The following is a 24922-nucleotide window of genomic DNA, read 5'->3' as shown; positions in this document are numbered from 1 at the left end:
AGGGAACGTGTGGTGCCTAGGTTAGCTGCTTAGGCTTCCTTTACAGATGCTTCTTAAAGTCTCCTCTTTTTGACTCTTTCTCTAGTGAGGCTGCAGATCCTGTAAACCTGGTCTTCCTGGCAAAAGTATTTATTTTGTTTGTTTTGATTTCTGTATCATTCCATAAAAAGAGAGCCCATCCACCCATGGTTCTGAACATCTCTGACAATTTATTTGAAATATATAATTATGCAATTTATTTCTCTCAGGAATTTCATAATATTATGGATTTGTACCCCTGGATCCCATTCTAAGCCTTCCCTTTGTTGACCATCTGTAACTGCATTTCATTCCAGTCTCTGTTGGCTCCATTACATGCAGACTTTGACCTGATTTATGGCAGCATATATGTCAGTTTCCACACTTGCCGGCTTTTCATTTCAATGTTAAACTGCCATAATTTTGCTTTGATTTCCCCAGTGTTCAGGCTTGGAAGGTAGATACTTCTTCCATTCCAGTGGTCTGGCACTTGTCTTTTACTGCTTAGGTAGCCAAGAAGATAGGAGGAAAAAAATGTCAGTGATTCTTGCCAGAAGCCCTTGGTTCCCCAAACCTCTTCACATGGCATCCTGCCCCTGTGGTTAATGCCATTTTACTGCACATGCTGTACCCCAACCCAGCCACTCTGAAGCTTTCTGCTTGGAGGCTGAATAGATGACTTTATCTTCGTATGGATGATTAATTGATATTTTACTAAAATCCATAAAATCTTAAAATTCCTACAGAAATCCATGGGAAAGTATCTTAATTCTAGTGCCAAGAATGTGGTTTGGATCCTTTTCAGGCTCCTGAAAGTCAGCTCTAGAATAACTTTTCACAATTTTAATAAAGATTTCACTTCCAGTTGTCTGATAGGGCCAAGTCTCAGCCTTGAGTGCACTGAACCTTTCCAGGAGACAAGAGTCTATGACTTTATAGTTGCCAAAGCTCCCATTTCCCAAAAGCAATATCCAGCCTTAAGCCTCAACCTGAATTTCCTCTTCTGCCTTGGAACCTCACTTTGGAGCTTCAAACTCTCATGAAGCCTCCATTTGAAGTTCTGCTGAAATTTCCTTCTCCACTTGGCCATTTTAAGATGCCTTTCTTAAGGCTTTGTCTACCCTAAAAGTCCCACCAATATAATTAAATCTATAGTGCACCCTTCTCCCACTTATATGAGTGATTCCTCACTGACTTAAGTTAAATAGACATAAGGCACTCTTAAAGAAATTTTGGCCATGGAAAATATTGTAGGTTTAACAGTGGCTTAGGAAATCACAGACTTTAAACCCTCTGAGTTCTGCTTGAGTAAAATATAGGGGAAAAAAGAGCAAAAGTATATGCAGAGAACTTGTCCTTTGTTATCCTAGTTGCTTTAGCAAATAATGAACTATTTTCTACTGATTTGTAAAGTAGGGATTTTTGTAATTCTTGTTCAAGGCTGTGTGATAAATGTGTGTTCCCAGCACTGTTTCTTTTCCAAATCTTACTAAGCAAAGGATGATTTTTAGTAATGTTTACCTGCCTACATCACATGGGTGTTGTGAAGAATAATTAGACAATGTTTGTAAAGCTCTTTGAAGATAAATACCACTGTGTAAGTTATAAGCACATGATTAGCTTGATTTATTAAAAGCTTTAAGTGTCCTGGATGTTCAAACTGAGCAAATATGGCTTTTGCTTCCCTTGTGTATTTAATTGAAAAAAGTCAGACCTTTTAAAGATGCATTAGTATATAAAAGCTACACAGACTGGAACTGCTCAAGGAACATGATTCATTAGCCCATTAATTGTGCAGTTTGACGTATGTGGCCTACTGCTGTGTTAGATATAGGTAGGCTCACAAGGATTAGATTTTTATTGGTAAATGTCGATAAACATTGATTTCAGCATATACACACAAACTGATAAAAATGTGTTTCCATTGATGATCTAAATTTACAGATCGGCAAAGTAAGCAAAATGCTGTTTGAGACATTGTTAGTTTGATTTAAGCTTAATTCCTTTGTATTTTTTTGACATAATGGTGTTACAGAGAACTGGACAATCAGAGGAATTGGTCATGTAACTGAAGATCATACTGAGCATGCAAAGCATTTTGTAGGGAAAAATGTTTTTATTGGTAAAAAGAAGAATTGGCTTTTAATGGTGAAAGACACCAGTAAAGGGAACTGCTTAACGTGCATTCATTTTTTATGGGTGTTTTTGGAAAGGGCTTATTTGGGCAGGAATGGCAAAGATTATCAAAGACTAAAGCTAGATTTGATTGCTTGGTTAAGACCTTGTTTTTTAACCAGATTCTGAACTTGTCTATGGTGGTGAAAGTCATGGGTAACTATTGAAGTTCATTAAGTCAATGAATTACTTCAGACTTCTAACTGATGTAAAAAATCTGGCTCTATATTACTTTAAAATCTTTTCCATTTATCCTTCTACCTCGAATATGATTTATCATAAGGGCCACTTTTCCCCTGTTGTGCACAGCTTTTCTAATTTAAGACTCTAATTTTCAGAGATGTTCAACACAAGAATACCTCCTGACTTCAATAGAAGTTAGTGGCAGCTGCAGGTACTCAATGTCTTGGAAAATTAGGCCCCAAATCTTTTTCTGATTGAACAGAATGTGTGTAAGTAGACACAGCTAACTGCAATAATAGTTAAGCACCTGTTGGTCATCTCCCTGAGCCAAAATCATTCATTGTATCAGTAATTAGTTTGTTAATGAATGATGTGATAAATGTTTTACAGCCTAATTAGGAACCCAGTGCATAGTTTACCAACTGTGCACTCTGAACAAGACAATATACTGTATCTTTTAAAGAAATATGTGTTGATATTGTGATCGCTTCACTGCTGCCATTTTAAAAAATATTCCTGGCTATGTAGCAGAGAGAGAATTCTGAAGGTGATTCTGCTTATAGCTAAATGAAAGGCTGCAGTGCTGATGAAAACTAAACAAAGGAAGTACAATGAACTAATGTTTTTGATTACATTGTCATAATAGTGCCCTTCATTAATGAACCTACCTCCCTGCTGAAAACAAAGTTTAAACATGTGAAGAAATGTAACTTTGGTGGTTAATGCCCTTTTAATATTTTATCTGAAAAAAATTATGATTCTGTAGCGTGCTACTTTTCAGTTTTTCCACATTGTCTGAGTTTTTTCCAGTGCTTTTTATTAAATGGAATGTGGATTCATGTTACCCTTTAGTGGTTAAATGTTGCTACATTTTGTATTGACATTGCTAAAGGATATCTGATCATGTCATTTACAGAGAATAAAATCCATGATGCTACTGTACAAGCATGAATGTGTCATATATTAATTCTTGAGGCTTCTAAAAAAATTGCTTCACAAATTTTGTGACAGTGCATTCTTAATGTACTTTTCTACAGGATGTCATAAAATATATAATGTTGGGGTTATTTCTAAGCTGAGAGAATGAGTTAAATACCTGGCAAAATGAATTCTCACACTTGCAAAGTGTGTTAAATACATCAACTTTCCTTCTGCACCAACCTTGAAGATCTCCATGGTTCTCTGAACTATATCAGAAAAATGCCAGTGGCACAAACTGGACCAACCTCATGCAGATGTACCCCCTTTTTTTAGATTGAATGTAGTAATTTAGTATTAAACTATCATGGGTTCAGCTCCTGTTGCTACAATTTGAAGCTCAACAGAGTGAAAGTCACCTTTGGTGCTTTTCTCAAATTTGGAGTCTCCAGAAACAAATGAAGTCCAAAGCTAGTGACCACAGACACAATCACAAGTACAAAGTCTTAACTGTACTACAAGTTTTATTGAAGCAATAAGTAAAGTTACAATTATTCATGCATATGTAAATCCTACAAAATTCCATGCAATGACTAATATCACACTTATATCCTCAAAGATAGTCTAAGATTAGATGGATCTCTCAACAGGTGATCATTGATAGAAGGATGGTTCTTGCTGGGGTTTTCCGTGGGTTTTTCCCACATTTACCCAACCAGGAAACCTCTTTTATATTGTTCTAACCACACCTACTACCTTATGCATATGTATGAGGGTTTTAACACTCTTCCACATTGCATACCACATTAATATGGGGTGACCCAATTTTCATAGGTTGTTTTAATTCTTATTCTCGTTAGCATTTAGACAGGACATTCCATGATACAATCGGGTATCTTGTGATCTTGGATAATACATTATGGTTTATTGCAGTCTAGTTTTCTGTAACGTTACCTATTGGCACATCTTTTACAGTAATCCTGTGACTTTACTTACCTAGGTCACCCACTCATGTCAAGCGTTCTTAAGTCTATGACCTGTCTGGCAATGCTAAAATCTTACAGGCCTCATCCGGTAGGCCTTGCATTCCAGCCATGCTTTACTTGTATACCTAAATATACACTCCTAAATATTTGTCAATCTTATACTCCTGTAATCCTACAATTTAAATCTATTTAGCATAAATTGCTTATATAGCATATGAATTGACCATAACGCCAGATAACACAATGATAAATGAATGATCAAATAAACTAATTGGCTACACATCAGTGTAAAATTTCTGCACAACTCTTCTGCCACAAAATATGTCTATTCTGCCACCATCACAGTTGCTAAATCACACCTGGCAGAGCTATTCTTCATAGTGAGCCAGCTCAGCCACTCAAATATCTGGCCTGAGCACTGGTTGCTGCCAGCAAACCTTTATCCTACTTATCAGAAAAGATAACCCAAATATGGCAAGAACTCACCAAGCCAAGAAAATCTGTACCAGAAATGTTGTTAGTCACCCTAACGGAATTGTACTGTACCGTGTTTGATGAAGTTTAGAGAAGACTTTAGAAATATTTGAACCAACATTGGCAAAACAGGTCTGTGCCTTGCCTTATTGGTGTAAAACGAGCAAAGAACTACTGTGTACAATTCTAACTGATCTCAGCAATGGCTCCTTCAGAGACGTGGACCAGCCAACCTTCCTGTGAAAAATGCAGCAGCTCAGTCTAATCACAGAAAACCTCACCAGCAAGGATAAAGGGACATGATGTAATTATTTGGCCCTTCCTAACCCCCATGACAAAGTCCTTGAAGGAGCTAAAGTGTGAGAAGTAAAGTTCCGTCATGGACTAGAAATGATATTTTTTTCTTGCACTCCAAATCTTGGCCTCTTACTAATAAATCCTTTTCTGTTAATTAACCTGAGGCAATGTTAATTTACAAGGGAGATTTCCCAGAGGCTCATTTTGGAGGGAACCACAGGTTTTTGGGGAGGCAATGATCTGAACTTCTCTGTTAAGGAAATTAATAGAAAAGCCTAAATAAGGACTGCTTTGTATTTTAAAGTATTATTGCTTTTTGTTCAGTTTAAGGCACTTTTTCATTCAAATGTTAAAACAGTTCAGCTGTGACCTTGTTTGTTTTTGCTGACAATTTAGAGTGGTGTTGTATTTCAGAACTCGTCTTGAGGAATTGCGAATGTTCTTGGAGAATGAGACCTGGGAGCTTTGCCCTGTTAAATCGAGCTTTAGTATTTTACAGCTTCATGTAAGTACTACTTAAAATTCAAAAGTTCTGCAATGTGATAGGACATGCAAACCATTGTTTTGTTTTTGGGAATTTTTAACGGTACAGTAAAATTAGTGATTTTTATTTAAGTGTTTTTGTAAGCTATTCTAAAGCTCAGATTTAAATGCATCTAAAATGGTAACATGCCTACATTAGAGAGAGTTTATCCTGAGAATCAGTGAGGGGTTCAGAGCTGGACACTCCTTGATTGACATGTCCTTCACAATGTGCTTGTTGCAAGAAAAAACCCATGAACAATAGGCACTTCTCTATGTAGCATTTGTTGACCTACAAAAGGGTTAGCGGGAATGGCATATATGAAATGCTGTTGAAAATTGGCTGTCCACAAAAAGTGCTCTCCTTATTTAAGGAGTTCCATGAGGGAATGAAGGCAACTATCCAATATGAAAATGAAACATCATCTGAGTTTAGCATTGATACTGCCATGAAGCAAGGCTGCGTCTTAGCACCTACTGGCTTTGGCATGTTCGTCTGTATTCTTCTTAAATACGCTTTAGGAAACTATCAATCTGGCATACTAATTGAATCGAAAATAGATGGCAGCTTGTTTAACATCAGTTGATTTCAGAGCAAAAGGCATGTCACCTAGCTCACTATTCGAGATCTGCAGATCATGATGAATAATAATCTTTGATGCATGTATCAAGTTTGGTATGGTAATCAGTATTCAGAAAACAGTTGTCATGTGATAGGGCATTAACATCCTCCATAAAGTCTACGGCAATAATGAAGCTCTGGACAATGTGGATTACTTCTGCTATCTTGGCTCAACTTTAACCAGCTTGCTTAGCCTTGCTAAGAACTTGATGATGTCACCTTTGGCAAACTTACCTCACGTGTCGGGAACAACAAGCTGATAACCCTGAATACAAAGGTGTCCATTTATCAGGCTTGTGTCCTCAGTACCCTCCTTTACAGTTGTAAAAGCTGGATCACGTACTCCAGGCAGGAACAGAAATTGAACAGCTTCCACCTTCACTGTCTCAGAAAAATCCTTGGAGTTACTTGGGACCAATGGGTCACTAACAACAAGATCCTTGAGAGAACCGGCTTACAGTCTCTGCAGACTATACTGGATGCTTGCAGTGGCTGGGACATGTGGAGTGCATGCTTCAAGAATGTCTGCTGAAGGTTGTGCTCTGTGACCAATTCAAGAATTACTCTCAATGCAGAGAAGACTAAAGCTCCAATATAGTGACAAAGTCAAGCAGGTTCTCAAGGAATTCAGCATTCCCACTGACAACTGGGAGGGCCCTACCCATGGCCGCTCAGTCTGGAGAAGCCAGGTCAGGGCTGGTGCAGTCGTCACGGAGAGTCATCAGAGAGCCCAGGCTGAGGCCCATTGGTGAACCAGGAAGCAGAATGTGCTCCAACTTCCATCCGGCAAGTGGACCTATAGCCACTGCAGCTCACGCACACTACTGCCAAGCACCATTGACTGACTGACTTTGTCATGTTTCCTTTCATATGTCAAAATGTTGGATGGCCATAGATGAGATGAGATGAAAATTAGTGACTTTTATTTAAGGGTTTTTGTAAACTCTTCTAAAGATCAGATTTAAACACATTTAAAATGGTAGCCTGCCTACATTAGGTTAGTGGATTGCAATAGTATTTAATTATATTTAACATTTTACTACATGATTAAAATGACAGAAGGATAGTCAAAGGAAAAAAAATAATAGAAACTTTCCTGTAGAAGAGAATGTGAGATGACCAACTTCAAATTAATCAACTGAGGCCAAGATGTTCAAACATGGGTACCTAATTTAATTAAATCGCCTGTTGCTCAAAAGTTGTGAGCACTTAGGAGCTCCCATTAAAGTCATCATCTTTTGGCACCCATTTTTTACAAAATAGGCCCCGTGTTCCTGATTCAAGAGTACATTCAGGAAAGTACTAAAGCATGTGGTAAAATTCCATTGAAAGCAAGTGAAGCATGTGTTTTAAAGCTTTCTTGAATCAGGGCCTCTGACTAAGCTGAGGTTGGTAAACAGTAACATTTCTGTTTTATTTGCTATTTGGGACTACCTGAGAGACACATGACTGGAGCTGTTGCTACAAATAACATGTAGATTGCTAAAGATGAACGGGGTTGGGGAGTGGGGTGGAAGATTATTTTCTAGTTTGACTGTACAGGGAAGCTGACTATATACATTCATGCAGCAAGAAAGAAAAAGGGAGAGCTTTCATAAAATACAAAGGAAATGAAAAGCATTTTTAATTTAAAAAAAAAAAAAAAAAAAAAAAGGGGGGGGGGGGGGTGGGATTGTAACACCACACACACTGGTAAGGGAACTTGAGTAGCTGCAGGTCCCAGAAACTGTTCATCTAATTTTGTAGAAATTAATAAATTTCAAGTCCCTTTAGCCCAGTACATTTTGATCTATGTCTTTTAGATTATGATTATGTACATTTCCTATTCAAAGATAGATTAATAACTAAAAATAAATTATGCTATTTTCAACTAAAAAACATTAAGCCAAGATTTTCAGAAATGAATGTCTAGAGAGAGGCCCTTAATTAAGTGATCTGATTTTCAAAAGTGCTGAGCATCACCTCCCAGTGTCTTGAAATCCCATATTATTGTGCAGTGTAACAGTCCAAAATATTTGAAGTGTACTTTATTTAAGCATATTTTAAAATTGTTCCATATTAATAATTTGAAATGTTTGTAACAAAGCTAAAGAGAATTATCTTTAAAATATTTTTTAGTCTGATGTTGTCACTTTAATTCTGGAAATGTGTTCTTTACATTTTGATCAATGCTGTATTTGTACAGTTTGAGATTCAGATCCTGTTCTACCGCTTGTGAAAATGCTTTTAACCTCTGGTAAAAGCGTTTCTATTTAGTTCTTGAAAATGAACACTTCCATAACACAGAAGGTATATTGCATGGTGCAGCAAGACACACTTTCTAAAATTAGAAAGACAAACCATGTGAGATTCAAGGTTAACTTCAGTCAGTCTAAAAGCTGTATTTAAATCAGAAGTAAACTCTTGTTGCAGAGCAGTAATAGACAATAAGCTATGAATCAATATTTAATCTACATTACTAGGCATAAAATTATTCTGTATTTTTATTAATAGGAATTCAAATTCATGGAGCAGTCACGTTCCCCGTCTGTGTCGCCTAGTAAGCAGCCTGCTTCAGCAATCTCAGCAACCGTAACTTTGTTTGAGCAGTATTGTAATGGAGGAAATCCATTTGAAATTCAGGTCAACAACAAGGAGGATGAGACAGAAGATGTACTTGCTTCTAATGGGGTATGCAGCATTTCATAAATACAAGAGCCGAGCTACCTCTCATTATTATTAAGTGAACATGACGTACAGTATATCGGAAAGATCAATTATCTTGTAAATCAGTGATTGCAAAATATTAAAGACAAATGCAGTTGTCATTCTACATTGCACTAAAAGGTACCAAGCCATATTACTACTTAAAATAGGTCACTCTGCTTTTAACTGCCAAAGTCAGAAAGCAGGGCTTCCTGTGAAAAGCCAGATCTGTTTGTTTTGCAGTGGATCAATATTTTTCCATCCAAGTCAATTGTTCCTGAAGGCTAGCAAGCCATGTTCCACTTAGAACAGAAACAGAAAAGTGCTAATTTATCACAGGGCAATTAGATACAATTTACTCAACTTTCCTGGTTGTGGTAAATTTGGCCTTGTTTTAGTATTAGAAGGATTAGCTCCTTCTGGCTTGTTAGAGAATAATCTCCAGAGATAATTCATAGATGGTTCTTTCTGTTGTGCTTACATAAACTTTACCATGATTTCCAAAGGAGAATGTAATTTACTGAGCAATTTTTAATTATTGAATGTTATGGGCCTTCTAGTTTGAGATCTACTGATATAATCTCAGCATTAACTTTAAATGTATTGATTTTTTTGTTGACTTGTATCATAATCATACAATCAAATGTTTATTTTATTTAAAAGAAAAATGTCCCTTATTTTATAATAGTCTGTGTTATGCATACAGAAACTTCATTACCTACATATCTTATTAAAACCTGTATCCTAACTTCCTTTTCTGTCAAATATTATTTTCCCCTCTTTTTTTATGATATGAGCAAATTCATCTGGCATTCTCACCTGCACTCACTCTCAATGCCTTAACAAACCTGGCAAATTCTATAAGATTTAAGCAAGTTGTCAGGTTGCCAGTCTCTAAATAGAATTTTCTTTGTTCAGATTCTCTCTTGAATCATATGTTGGTGACGTTTCTGGTGGCCATCTGTTCTGTCCATTGGTTTATTGAGCTTACTACCCCTTCCTGCTATGGGAATTAGAAAATAAGAAGGGGTTCAAATCCCCAAGTGCCTCTCTCCTTACCCAGCTGCATGGGCAAGAGAGAGGGAGAGGAGAAATTCCCAGAGGCAGGACTAGCCCTCAGGATCAATAGACTCGCCCTGCAGGAGCTGAGAATAGCAGCATCATGCCAGGGAGAAGCCCAGCTTGGCCCTGGTTCTTCTTCCTCTTCTTCCCTCATGTACCTTCAGAGGCCCTGAAAACAAGTGAAGACAGTTAAGACTATTTCAAAACTTGGACTCTGGACATTCTTTTCTGTCTTCTAAATTGGTTATTAGCTCCCACACCACTCTATAATTGTTTTAAAATAAGTCAAATACTAGACTGAGATTATTTTTAATTTTCTTGGAGTTTTTAAGATTGAAAAGAAAATATGAATCTATCTTGAAAGGTTATTAATTGTCTGTTTACCTAAAAGACCAGAGTGGCTGCTGCATAATAATTCTGTTCTAGCAGGAATGTAAAACAATCTTTTTAAGGCGTTTAAGATCAAAATGGTTGCTTTATTTGTTGGTTAAATAAGTATTTTTAAAGGGTATATTCTTCCAAATGCACTGTATAAGTACATTAATAAATACATCCACTTTGCAGTGAGAATGCAAGCACAAATCCCTCAAGTGCTGATAGTACTTCAATGCCTGTCCCGCTGTTGCCCCCGAAGGATAGACGAATTGTCTGGCAATTGACACAACTGACTGAGAGAGAATCCTGGAGCATCTCTGTGCACATGGATAAGTGCAGAAACAGTGAGGACAACACAGTAATGGGGGAGGGGGATAGCTTTGCTGTGGCAGCACTTGCAGGCGAGCTAAGCTAATGTGGGTGCTCAGACCTGGGTGCCAATGACCATGACCCTACCAAATTCATGGTCCATTTTCATAAAGCTCACCGTCCGAGCATTTTAAAAATCAGTGTCAGATATTTAATTCTTAATTTTCATGGTGTAGTAACAAAGCGTGGATATGTATTTTAAAACACCAAATATAAACACCTAAAACCCTTAAGTAGTAGTTCTCAAACTAGGGGTCCTGACCCAAAAGGGGGTCGCAAAGCTATTGAAGGGGGTCGCTGTATTGCCACCCTTACTTTCTGACCCCCCTCCCTTCAATAGCCCTTTTTGGATGGGACCCCCAGTATGAGAAGCACTGCCTATAGTGTAGGAGAAAAGTACACAAAAGAATAGATTTCACTGGGGAGACCAGATTTCACGGTCCGTGATGCATTTTTCACAGCTGTGAATTTGGTAGGGTCCTACCAATGACCCAGGTTAACTGTGCATTGAAGACATACCCCAAAAGGGCTAGAAATATAATTTGTTTAAAAAGGCTTATATTCTGGAGCACAATTTTGTATTGAGGGTTGGATTCTGAGGCCACAGCCACAGAATACATGGAATCCTCATGATAGGCACTGGACTGATGCCATTAAAGACAGTGCAAAGCTAGGCACCTCTTGAATTTCTTACAGGTATCTTTCTTTCTCTGTTAGTATTTAGCATTTTAGAAAGGGCTTAAATAGTTCTTAAAAATGCTAATTTTATCTTCTTTAAAAAACTGAATGAAATCTCAGACATAGCTAATTTTTTGGAACAAAATACAAACCAAGGTGTGAAGCCTGGTGTCTCCTCTGTTATTACAAAATGGATTGCTCACAAATTAGAAGTGACAACATCTGAGCAAGTGAAAGTGTGTACTCTGTATTTTTCTCTCTTCCATCCCTTTTCTCCTGACTCAAAGATGGAAAATTTGGGGGAGTCAAAGCTGTCTTCACTTATGACCTCAGCTTTTTGTAGATTTTCCTTTCCATCCTGTATGCTGTGTGAAGTCGGAAAACTCTATAATCAAATGAAAAATAAGCTGATCTGCTTCTCTTCCTTTTGTGATTTCCCACACTTCAGAATCTGCTGTGTCCTGCTACTTCCAAGCCTACCAAAATTTAACTGATTAACTTCATCTGTACTCAGCCTCTCCCTCTAGTCTTCTTACCATGCAGTGAAAAATTGGATAGAGATAGAGGGTGATCATTCTTGAGGATATTTTTGTATGGCATACAGTGTGACCACTGAGTCTGTGTCTTAGCTCTTTATCTACGCATAAATCAAATACTGGCTGGAGAATCATTTACATTTTCTGAGTGAACAAATCCTGCTGTAATTTGACTACATTAGAAAAAAATTTCATACAACATGCTTCTGTGTTCAGTGAAACACAGAAATTGAGCTTCCTAAAACGTTTCTTCTCAAATCTCTGGCAAGCTATATAGTAATTACCATACTGGATCAGACCCTTGGTCTAGCCTGTCTCTCTGACAGTAGCCAACACCAGATGCTTTATAGAAAAGTTTGGGAAACCTCAAAGTAGGTGTGAGAGAACCCCGCTTCCCCCCCCCCCCCAAAAAACAAAACAAAACAAAACAAAACAAAAAACTTACCATAGCTTTTTGTATAGTTAGAGATTGGCTGAAGCCCTGAAGCATGAGGTTTTCATATCCCTCCAAAACATTTTAATTATTTTAGCATTAACTGTAACTGTGGATTATATTGTTATCTATATAATCATCCATTCCCTCTGATTTTGCTAATTGGCCTCTGTGACATGATGTGGCAATGAGTTCCACAGTCGAATTGTGTAAAAGTACTTTTGTTTGATCATTTTTTGAATTTGCCACCTGTCAATTAGGTTATTAGAGACTGCCGCATTCCATCCTATTAAAATTACCTGGTTTTGCTTGTAGCATGCGGTACTGTCCACTGTGAAAGTGGATTTGATATTCAGTTCCATCCAAAGCTGATGCAGGATGAAGAATAATCAACGTGTCCTTGCCAGTAAATAAATACCTCACCCTTTATGTGTGTGACACACCTTAGCCAGAATTAATTATAGATTTCATGGTCTTCATTGGGTATTGAACTCCTGGAATTTGAGCATCAGAAAGTACAACCTTCTACCTATTAGCTAAATGAGTTCTTCTTTAGCTATTATCATAGAATCATAGAATCATAGAATATTAGAGTTGGAAGGGACCTCAGGAGGTCATCTAGTCCAACCCCTGCTCAAAGCAGGACTAACCTCTGCTATATCATCCCAACCAGGGCTTTGTCAAGCCGCAGCTTAAAAACCTCTAAGGATGGAGATTCCACCACCTCCCTAGGTAACCCATTCCAGTGCTTCACCACCCTCCTAGTAAAAAACTTTTTCCTAATGTCCAACCTAGACCTCCCCCCTGCAACTTGAGACCGTTGCTCCTTGTTCTGTCATCTGCCACCACCGAGAACAGCCTAGCCCCATCCTCCCTAGAACCCCTTTCAGGTAGTTAAAGGCCGCTATCAAATCCCCCCTCACTCTTCTCTTTTGCAGACTAAACAAGCCCAGTTCCCTCAGCCTCTCCTCATAAGTCCTGTGCTCCAGCCCCCTAATCATTTTTGTTGCCCTCCGCTGGACTCTCTCCAACTTGTCCACATCCTTTTTGTATTGGGGGGCCCAAAACTGGACACAATATTCTAAATGCGGCCTCACCAATGCCGAATAGAGGGGAATAATCACTTCCCGTGACCTGCTAGCAATGCCCCTCCTAATGCAGCCCAATATGCCATTGGCCTTCTTGACAACCAGGGCACACTGCTGACTCATATCCAGCTTTTTATCCACTGTTACCCCCAGGTCCTTTTCTGCAGAGCTGCTGCCCAGTTCGTCGGTCCCCAGTCTATAGCTGTGCATGGGATTCTTTCTTCCTAAGTGGAGGACTCTGCACTTTTCTTTGTTGAACCTCATTAGATTTCTTTTGGCCCAATCCTCCAGTTTGTTTAGGTCACTCTGTATCCTATCCCTACCCTCCAGGGTATCTACCACTCCCCCCAGCTTAGTGTCGTCCGCAAACTTGCTGAGGGTGCAATCTACCCCATCCTCCAGATCATTAATAAAGATGTTGAACAAAACCGGCCCCAGGACCGACCCCTGGGGAACTCCGCTTGTGACCGGTTGCCAGCTAGACATGGAGCCATTGATCACTACTCGTTGAGCCCTATGCTCTAGCCAGTTCACTATCCATTTTATAGTCCATTCATCCAACCCATACTTCTTTAACTTGTTGATAAGAATACTGTGAGAAACCGTATCAAAAGCTTTGCTAAAGTCAAGGTATATCACATCCACCGCCTTCCCCACATCCACAGAACCAGTCACCTCATCATAGAAAGCAATCAGGTTGGTCAGGCATGACTTTCCCTTGGTGAATCCGTGTTGACTGTTCCTGATCACCTTCCTCTCTTCCAAGTGCCTTAAAATGGATTCCTATTCAACCATGGTGGGCCGTATTTTTGCTGGAATCAGTCACTGGAGGGCGTCTTGATCATATGTATTAGCAGTAGGCTAATGTGTTACATATGCAGCAAAGACAGCCTTTCCATAGCCCATGTTGTGGTTTCCTTTTTTAATCTTGAATTATGTTCCATTTTGTAGGGTGACACACAACTGTGAGCTTACAAGACTGACTGTCTTGTCCTATTTTTAATATTTGTGTGCCAGTATAAAGTGTTCTGCATTACAGTGAAACCTAAATATGTCATGAAATGATAAAACTGAATCTGTGCCTGCTGAAGAACTGTAATTGATTTTGGCTTTTCTTTGACACTAGCAGGACAGAATGTTCAGTGAGGGAAGAATGGAATAGTGAGGACATGATTTATATGTTTTTGTTCTTGTGATAAACATAGACCATTCTTATTATAAACAGTTTCATTAACCTTAAATGTGGTATTAATTATTATGGAAACTTCAGACTGGTTTATAGAATTAGTGTTTTTCAAATTAATATCATTTATCATTGGTGTCTATTCAAACCAAAGCTTACGTTCACTTACGTAGGGAGATTTTATTTTCTTTCCCTTGCAGAAAGATCTTTGGTAGTGGCTTCCTGTATTTGTACCCAACACAGAACAATGTTAGCAGTACATTCTGTGAAAGTATTATTCCATGCAGCATTGAAACTTAGCACCTTGGAAATTAGATATCTGATTGTTTCTGTATTAAAATAAAATTCTGTGAAACTAAGGAACAGTACTGAATATGTAGATCAATATGTTCAATTACTCTGTGTATTGCACCTATCTATCTGTCTAGGCACTTATAATATGGCCCTCATCACTAGTATCTAAGTGCCTTGTAATTGTTCATGGAGTTTATCTTTGCAACACCCCTGGGAGGGGAACCGCAGGCACAGGCGATATAGATCAACTGATTTGCCAAGGTCACATAGGAAATCTGTAACAGTTGGAAATTGAACCCAAGCTCTTCAAGTGATTGCACATGTCCTTTCTACTTCAGCTGTGTGCACGTGTGGTGCTCCAGAGTTGGAGATTTTTCCCTTAGCAATACCTATCTGTGTGGTGCCTGTGCCCACAGTCACCTTCTGCTGCTGGATGATGGTGTAAAGGGGTGGAGCTCCCCACCCACACTTCCTTCTTACCACCAGTAATTGGTAATTGAATGCATTAGCTTGCTACTGCAGGTTTCTCCCTTTGCAGGAAATTATCTTCGTTTCTATAAATAATTAAATCAGTGGTATTCTTTAGTGTTAGATTAGTGTAGGTTTTCTTTGTTATTTTTCTTGCAGAGTTGGTTCCTTCTTATTCACAGGGTATGCCTCGATCTCTGAGTTTTAAGTCTTGTACTGGCTGCAAGAAATTTGTGCTGGTAAGTGGCTGCCTTATTTGGAATGGAATCAGTTTGTGATGTACCGTTTCTCTCTGCCCTATTATTCCCCAAATTTTCCCAAATTGCTTGGTCCCATATTACTACAGATCAATGGGTCCTAAGAACTGAGGACAAAGATACATCCTGAAGTTCTTCTTCGAGTGCTTTCTCATGTCCATTCCACTATAGGTGTGTGCACATCTCCGTGCACGGCTACCGGAACTTTTTTCCCTTTAGCAGACCCCATAGGGCCGGCTCCAGCACCCCCTGGAGTCCCGCGCACATGCCGCGGTATATGAGGTGCTGCCAGCCCTACGCCTCCTCAGTTCCTTCTTTCCGCCCCTGACAGTTACTGGAACTGCCTGTGCTTGCATTGCAAGCACTTAATTCCCCGTGTTTTGAACTCTAAGCAATTATTTTTTTGTGTCAGTTAGTTAGTTAGATTAATAATTGTTGTATTGGTAGTTAGAGACTTTGAGATAGTCTAGCTGAGACTTTACTGGGAGCAGGTATGCTCCGGTGTCATGGCTTCAAGCCGTGCACTTCCGGCGGGAAGGCTTTCCTGCTAAGAGACCCTTACAGCCTGAAGCGTGGTGGGGGGGAAGCCCTTCATAAGGAGAAAAATGGATCGATAAGGCTTTCAGACCTCCAGAAAATCCATCTGAAAGCCTGGCTCATGATGCCCCCCGAGCCGGCTCCAAGCCAACCTGCTCCTCTGTGGTACCCAGTGTGCCGTCGGTGCAGAGGGCACCGATGGCACCAACCCGACTCAGCACCGCAAATAGACAGAATTAGCGCTCGGAGCGTGGATACTCCCCCGCACCGTCGAAGCAGACGGGGTGGAGCACCAATCCCTACTAAGGTTGGATCATGGAGACCCGCTACCTGAGCCAGCATCTCCAGCCAGGGAGCCTCCTCTGACTCGGGAGAGTGGGGGAGCCCCTCGGCATCTACCGGCACCATCAACTTTGGTGGCCGTCAGGTGGCAAGAGCCTTGTTGGCCTTGCATACGCCACCTCCGCCCATGCCTCGAAGAGAGAGACGGGTCTGGCGTTATGGGGGAAGCCCACGTTGGGACCTCCTGAATGGCTCAGGAGATCTCCGGTATGGGGAGGAAGATCTCCTGCAGACTGGTTTCATAGGGTAGAGCAGGAATGCTCCCCTAGAAGTTATCCAGGTCGCGGTCACCGGACCGAGCTGCATTGAGGCTGCATTGAGGCTGCATTGAGCTGCATTGAGCTGCATTGAGGCCCTTCCTTGGATGAGTCAGCCTTCTCTTTGGTTCGAATAGGGCACACTGCTGCATGGTCTCAGGAATCGAAGGAGCAAACATAGTGAGGGTCATGCAAACCCCCTCTCTTCCCCGATGTCTAAATGAGCCGAGAAGAGTATTACTACACACCACAGACCTTTAGTGTCAGGCACGTCCCCAGGGACAGCAGCAGCAGAGGTGCCAGCCATGGCCATCTTGCGACCTATGGGCAATGGGACAGGCGCTGAACTTGTAAGCAAAAGGGGTCCATAGGAGACACACCATCCAGAGCCCTGACTGGCTCCCAGAGGTTGGTGGCTGCAGAAAAGGTCCCAGCCAATCAGTAAGGATGAGTCCCTCTTGGCAATAGGGCATGGTCTCAGGAATCCAAGACCATGCTCTCTTCCCTGGGCTACACACCACAGACCTTTAGTGTCAGGCAAGGGACAGCAGCAGCAGGCATGGCCATCTTGCCCTATGGGCAATGGGACAGAGTAAGGGGGTCTAGGAGACACCATCCACCCTATACCCTCCTTCAGGTTCATGCGAGCCAGAATGCCTTCGAACCACTGGGTCCTTGATATAGTTTGGTGAGCTAGGACCCCCGGTTTTCTCCTCTCCCTTCCTCCCTCTCAGTGGCAATTCCACATCCAAGAGGTCGTGGCTGCCTCAGGCTGGAGCAGTGGAAAAGGTCCAACAGGGCATGGCGGAAGAGGTCCTACTCAAAGTACTTCCTCGTCCCCTTAAAAAAAAAAAAAAAAAAAGGGGGGGGGGGGAAGAGCAGAGGGGGTATTTAAAGACAGTGGCAGACCTATGTTGTCTCACAAATACCGAACAAGGGACTCGAGTCTCACATGGTCTCACCAGCTCCGTATTGGAAACAAGAGCCTGGTATGCCGCCCTGGATGTCAGGGACGCTTATCTTCAAAGCTTTCCTCACTTTGTAGGCGTTGGCTCCCTCTAACACTTTACGGCTTTACCCCGTGGCCTGTTACTCAGCCCCAAGGGTGTTTACTGAAGGCCTGGCAGTGGTAGCTGTGCGCTTGAGGATGCAAGATTTGCCCAGGCAAGTCCAGGTCTCAAGTCCAGAGCAGTGTGAGCTGGTCAGGCACCACTTGCGGCTGGTGGGTCCTGCTGGTAAACACACAAAAGTTCATGTTAACTCAGGTGCAGCCTATGGGATGCATCAGCATGACCGGTTGCTTCCCAGACCAGACCTTCTTGTCCCAGCCATTCTGTGAGACAGTGTCCCTCAGAATGGCCCACCTGCACAAATGCCCCACGACAACAGCCAAACGTTGCTGACAGCTGATAGGTCACAGCATGGCCTGCACCTATGTGGTGAGGCTAGCTAGCCTGACACTTAGGCTGGCTTCAGTCACGGACCCGAGATACAGTATAAGCAGGTAGCTTCTGCATTGGGAGGCTACGGTCCGTCGTCGTCTTCCCCCCCCCCCCCCCCACCAAAACCAACAACAAAAAAACAACCGCGGCAGCAAACCCTAGCCTCCCTAGGCTGTGAACGACTCCTCGGGATGTGTGAAGGGGTGTTCTGTTCATGGATACCTTCAGTTACCCTGATATTAGCCGCCTCGAGCAGAGGCTAAAGTGCCGTATCAGCGCTAACCTCGGCTCACAAGGCATCTAGGAGGAGAGGCGTTGGCACACCAATGTAAAGATCCGCGAAACGCTAGCAGGGATTGCGGAATGTTCCTTCGCTTTATCAAGGGCAAGGCGGTACAGGTGCTGACAGATAGTGCAGCGACCATGTACTACATCGACAGGCGTGGGGGAGCCCATTCGTCAGCCTTATGAAGGGAAGCTATTGATTCTTAGGACCTGGCGGTGATCACCTCCTGTGAGTGATGAACGACAAGGCAGACTGCGTCAAGGGGTCACTCTTCCTCACCACAATGGGTCGCTGCGCCCACAAAGGGTGCCTACGACTGTCTGGAAGGGGGGTTTCCCCACGGGGAATCTGTCCATATCAGACTGGAGCATGAGGTGTCCACAGGGCTGCTCTCTCCATGCTCGGGGTGGGGGCAATCACCAATGCCGCCCATCAGAGAGCTTCATATTCACTCATGTATACAGATCTGCTAAAGACAAGGAGGGGCTAAACAGATGCCATCTCGATTGTTCCGGCCTGTCCACACCAGCACAGGTTCAGCATACTGCTGGATTTCTCCATTGCCCACCTCAGGGAACCTCCAAGTCCGCACAGTCCCAGCTCCCAGGATCACGGTCACCTGCGGTTCCCAGACCTGGACACTCGACACCTCAGGGAGTGATGGATCGGTGGCCGAGAGGCGACGAACGAGCTACTCAGAACAAGTCCAGTGAGTCCTGCTGGATAGCAGGAAGCCCTCCACGCCGATTGTGTACCGGGTTAAGTGGAAGTGGCTGTTGCTTGGCAGGGGGGGTCCCGGTGTATTCTGCCCAGCCTCTTGCCAGTGCAGGCAATCCGGGAAATACTTTCCACAGTTAAAGCTCCAGGGACTGACTGACTGGCCTCCCTGAAGACCCACCTAGCAGCCATATCAGCCTTCCATCAGTCGCTGGAGGGGTGATTGCGGCTCTCCCGCTTGATATTGGTTCGGTTCCTGAAGGGGGTAGGAGGCTCTCTCTGTAGGTCCGCGACCCAGTGTCTCCCTGGGATCTCGACCTAGTCCTTTCCCGACCTACAGCCCCTCCATGCCCCCCATGGAACCCACAGCATCATACCCTCTACTCCGGCCTTCAGGGAAGGTGGCTTTCCTGTGAGGGTTTACCTCAGCAAGGAAGGTCTCCAGGATCAGGGCTCTGAGCTTGGAGCTCCCACCACTCATACTGTAGTCTATAAGATAAGGTTCAGTTGAGACTGCACCCGAGCCTTTTGGCCCAAGGTGGTTTCCCAGTTTCATTGTGACCAACATATATTCTCCCCATGTTTTCCCTGAACCACACGGTTCGGAGAAGAGAAGGCAGCACTTGTTAAAAACGTGAGAGGGGCCCTGGCTTCTATATCAGATATACGAGGCAGTTCTGGAGAGCGATGCAGCTCTTCGTTGCAGCAGCCGACCAGATGAAAGGTTCACCGGTCTCCGCCCTGTGCATTTTCCTTGTGAATAACTTCCTGCATCGCGTTCGGCTACGAACAGGTGAAGGTGCCACTTCTGGCACCACCACAGCTCACTCAACAGAGCTCAAGCTCCATCTACAGCCTTCCTAGCGGAAATACCAGGGCAGAGTATCTGCAAAGCAGCTGCCAGGCTGGCGGTACATACCTTCACGTCCCACCACGCCTCTGTCCAACGGGTGCAAGGAAGATGCGGGCTTCAGCAGAGCTGGGCTGCAGGCAGCTCACTGCTAACTCAGGCCCACCTCCAATGTACTTCTTGTTAGTCACCTATAGTGGAATGGACATGAGCAAGCACTCGCAGAAGAAAACAAGATTACTTTCCAGTTACTGATGTTCTTTGAGATGTGTTGCTCATGTCCATTCCACAACCCACCCCTGTCCCCGCCGCTGGAGTTGGCAGAAAGAAGGGACTAAGAGGGCATAGGGCTGGCTGCACCTCATATACCGCGACATGTGTGTGGGACTCTAGAGGGCTCCGGAGCCAGCCCTACGGGATCTGCGAAGGGGAAAAAAGTTCCGGTAGCCGTGCATGGAGGCATGCACATACCTATAGTGGAATGGACATGAGCAGCACATCTTGAAGAACAGCAGTTACTGGTAAGTAACCTTGTTTTTATTTCCTCCACTCCTTGACTCTCCACTTCCCTTCCCTGACACTTTTCAGGAACCATTCTCATGAGGATGTTCTCCAAGAGGTGCAGTCTCATCTACATCTGGGAGCTACAGAAGAGGTTCCCCCTCTCCATTGAGGGAAGAGTTTCTGTTCATGATACTTCCTGATTCTAAAGGCAAAAGGAGATCTCAGAACCATCCTAGACTTGTGGAATTTGAACAAATACGTAAAGAAAACAAGGTTTCAAACGGTCATCCTGGAGTGCATCCTTCCCTCCTTCCTGGAAACTGGTACACTACCCTCATCTTGAAGGATGCATATTTCCATGTGGCTATATGTCCAAGCCATAGGAGATTCCTAAGATTTCTGGTCAACAGCACCCATTTTAAGTTTAGGCCTTTATTCTGTCTGCTGCCCCACTAGTATTTACAAAATGCATCGTGGTGGTAGCTGTATTCCTAAAGAAAGCAGATGTGTGGGGGTGTCCTAACTTAAATTACTGGCTGATACAAGGTCAATCCAAACCCTAAGTAGAAGTCAGTCTTTCCAAGATCTGATCCCTTTTCAGTGTTCTGGGTCTGTTGATCAATGAGGACAAGTCAATCTTGTCCCCAGTTCAGGGAACAGAATTAATAGGGGGCAATCCTGGTTTCTGCAGCAGCCAGGACATTCGTACCTCAAGCCAAATTCCAGACAATATTAAATGTTTCCATAGGCCTCAAAGTCACTTACAACAATAAGAAACTGCCTCAAGACTACTGGGGCACATGGCCTCTTGCTTGTATGTGGTTTGGCATGCTAGGCTTTGTCTCAGAGAGTTGCAAAGCTGGTTAAAGTCAGTGGATTCCCCATAGATTCCAATGGATTGTCACCCATTGGATATGTTAATTTGACTACCTGCAGGAGTACTAGCCTCCTTCTTGTGGTGAATGGATCCAGCCAACATGTGTATTGGAGTTCTCTTCACCCCTCCCTTGTGCACATTGACTTTAGTTATGGAGACTTTTTTATGTTGGGTAGTTCACCCAGGAAACCTACAAATTAAAGGTCTGTGTTTTCACCAAGATTTGGCACTTCACATAAATATGTGGGAACTGTGAGCTGTTCATCTGGCCTATTGAAATTTTCTCCCTCATATCAAGGGAGAGACTCCACAAGTCCTCAATGACAACACTGTGGGGATGTTCTACATGAACAGACAGAGAGGCCAGATCAAACAGTCTCTGTCAAGAGGCAACACATCTTTGAGTTTTGTATTGCCAATGCAATTTATCTCAGTCTCCTTCCTTCTTGGTGTTCAAATCAACTTGATGGATTGTCTAATCAGAGATCATAGTGGCCTTTCTAACTGACTATCATGGATGCCACATTTCCGGAAGGATGTGGACAAATTGGAGAAAGTCCAGAGAAGAGCAACAAATATGATTTAAGGTCTAGAAAACATGACCTATGAGAGAAGATTGAAAAAATTGTGTTTGTTTAGTCTGGAGAAGAGAAGACTGAGGGGGGACATAAGTTTTCAAGTACAGAAAAGGTTGTTACAAGGAGGAGGAAGAAACATTGTTCTTGTTAATCTCTGAGTACAGGACAAGAAGCAATGGGCTTAAATTGCAGCAAGGGCAGTTTAGGTTGGACATTAGGAAAAACTTCCTAACTCTCAGTGGTAGTTAAGTACTGGAATAAATTGTCCAGGGAGGTTGCTGAATCTCTGTCATTGGAGATTTTTAAGAGCAGGTTAGGCAAATACCTGTCAGGGATGATCTAGATAATGCTTGGTCTTGTCATAAGTGCAGGGGACTGGACTGGACTGGATAACCTTGTGAGGTCACTTCCGGTCCTATGATTCTATCCACAGATCCTGACCTGATCTCCCAGGACTTCAAGATGCAAAGTGTTCAGGTGATGTGCAAAACGTTCTCCTGTATAGCAGGGAGCCATTTACTAGATACACTTAACCAGTTGAAGCGGAAGCGATTCTCTTTGTGATCAAAGCAGAAAAGGGTGTTTTACCAGTTATGGTTTCTATCCCACATGTTGTGACGTCTGTTCCACCTGAAGTAACAAGGCCTATAGATTTGTTCCATCAGAGTTCACATGGTAGCTATCTCTGCTTTCCACCCAGAAATTGCAGGCCGCTCAGTATTTTCTGATCTTATATCAGTTAGATTCTTAAAGGGTCTGGGCAGGTTATAGCCCCATGTCATGGATCCCATTCCTTCCTGGAACTTAAATCTGGTGCTAACAATGTTTGTGGTTTCACCCTTTGAACCAATGGCTACCTGCTCTTTACTGCATCTATGAAAGCAGTATTTTTGGTAACTGTTACCTTAATGAGAAGCATGGCGGAGTTACGAGCATTGGCAGCTGACCCTTCTTACTAAGTTTTTTTTTTTTTTATAAGGAGAAGGTGTATTGACATCCACATCTGAAATTCCTGACTATAGTAGTATTGGAATTCCACATCAATCAAGCCATATACTTACTGACTGACTTTCCTAAATCCTGTTCTCATAAGGGTGAGAAGAGCTCCATGCTTAAGATGTTAGAAGGGTGTTGGCTTTTTTACTTGGACAGGACTAGTCTTTTAGATTGTCTTCACAGCTGTTTACACCAGTTGCGGACAGCATGAGAGGCCTTCCAGTCTTCATGCAGAGGATTTCATCCTGGATTTTGTCCTGCACACGTCTGTGTTATGACATTGCCAATGTACTCACTCCACAAGATCTCAAACAGCATCTGCAGCTATTTTGGCTCAAGTAACCATAACAGACATTTGCAGAGCTGTAGCTTGGTCATCCGTACATGCCTTTTACTACTTATTATACTGGAGCTCAGCATTCCAGAAATGATGCCAAGTTTTGACAAATACTGTTTCAGTTTTTCAGATAGACTCTGAAACCTACCTCTGGATTGAACTGTTTGAGGGTCACCTGGAATGGAATGGACCTGTGCATTCACTTGAAGAATTAAAAACCGGGGTTAACCTATTCTGTAACTGTTGTTCTTCAAGATGTGTTGCACATACACATTCCATGACCCACCTTCCTTCCCTTCTCTAGCAGGGTGTGTCTGGTAAGAGGGAACTGTGTGTGGTCTGGGGAGACTCTGAGAGACAGAGTAGGGCTGCTGCATTGGCCTCTGGCAGTGTCAGATTTTCATGGTGCTGCTGCTGCTGTTGCATCAAAGGAGTTAACGCGGCAGTAGGAGTTGGTCTCAATGGCCCAGGCACTGGTGGAATGAGGGTCACTCATTGGCACCATTTCTTGAAGCTGGCACAAAGCTTGAAATCTGGAGACCAAGGCTTACCTAGGTACTGGGCATCTGTATACAGTGAATAAGGGGAAACCAACTCTGCAGAGAAAAATAACAAAGAATACTTACACTAATCTTAACACTGATGACTATCACAAACTTTAATTATTCACATAAAAAGAAGATAATTGCCCTGCAAAAGGGGACTTCCTCCATTCCCCCCAAAATACTCCAAAGAGTTGACATAGCTGATATTTTAAAAAGAACAAAGGATTTACATTTTGTGTAATACAATTTTAAAGAAAAACATTGGTTCAGGTAAAGAGGAAAATATCTGCATGTGTGGGATCCATACAGTCTTGTTATGTTGCAGTTTCTGCATTGATCTTTTTTTAAAGCACATGTTTTAGCACGTAAGTTTGTAATTATTTTGGGCAGTTATGGTACTTCCATTGCACAATTTTGTTTGCTTTTTCTAAAATGTAAAAGAAGTATGTATGGGGATTATAACAAATCTAAAGATTTATGTCAAATGATCTGCAGTGTGGTAACAGTCTGATGAATTTTTTTAATGAGATTTCTGTTTAAACTATACAGTAGTCAGTGTGGCCAACATTTTCAAATTTGGCTACCTGAAATTAGTCACCTACACCCATACTTATCACCTTAATATAAGTCTTTGAAATTTAACGTGATAATCATCCATGGCTCCCTTTGAAATCAACAGGTCCTGTCAGTCCTCTGAATCTTTCTGAAAATCAAGTTTTTATTATAGGTGCCTGTGTGTGGATTTTAGGTTACGAACAACCACCCAAGTTAAAAAATTATATGTAAGAAATTGTGAATTAATGTTTGGCAATGACAGAAGTGAGTGGCCCCTGAGATCAGAGGAATCCCACAATCTCTAATAAAAATCATTTTAATACAATGGTGGCGATATCTTTTTGTATAATTAATAATAAGATGTGATTAGGCAGGATTGCATATTATTTTAGTGAAGATGAGCTATGATCTTGTAATGCCATCCATAAGAGGTATAACTGGTAGTCAGTTCAGAAGCATGGTAACTTTAATAGGGT

At 42.1% G+C, this 24922-nt stretch overlaps 1 protein-coding gene across 3 annotated transcripts in view; it reads left to right on the top strand.

Moving 5' to 3' along the window:
- Positions 1–24922, top strand: part of VPS50 (VPS50 subunit of EARP/GARPII complex) — a 166128-nt gene that overhangs the window by 72307 nt on the left and 68899 nt on the right. For all 3 annotated transcript variants that reach the window (XM_067562199.1, XM_067562198.1, XM_067562197.1), the window contains exons 17-18: positions 5466–5556; positions 8689–8865. In XM_067562199.1, the coding sequence (XP_067418300.1) occupies positions 5466–5556; positions 8689–8865 (268 nt within the window). The remainder of the gene's footprint in view (positions 1–5465; positions 5557–8688; positions 8866–24922) is intronic.

Source organism: Emydura macquarii, unplaced genomic scaffold (assembly GCF_026122565.2).
Source record: "Emydura macquarii macquarii isolate MOO-44397 ecotype Brisbane River unplaced genomic scaffold, CSIRO-AGI_Emac_v2 contig_2422, whole genome shotgun sequence".
In the NCBI taxonomy this organism is placed as follows: domain Eukaryota; kingdom Metazoa; phylum Chordata; order Testudines; family Chelidae; genus Emydura; species Emydura macquarii.
This window is presented reverse-complemented; position numbering and strand designations above follow the sequence as displayed.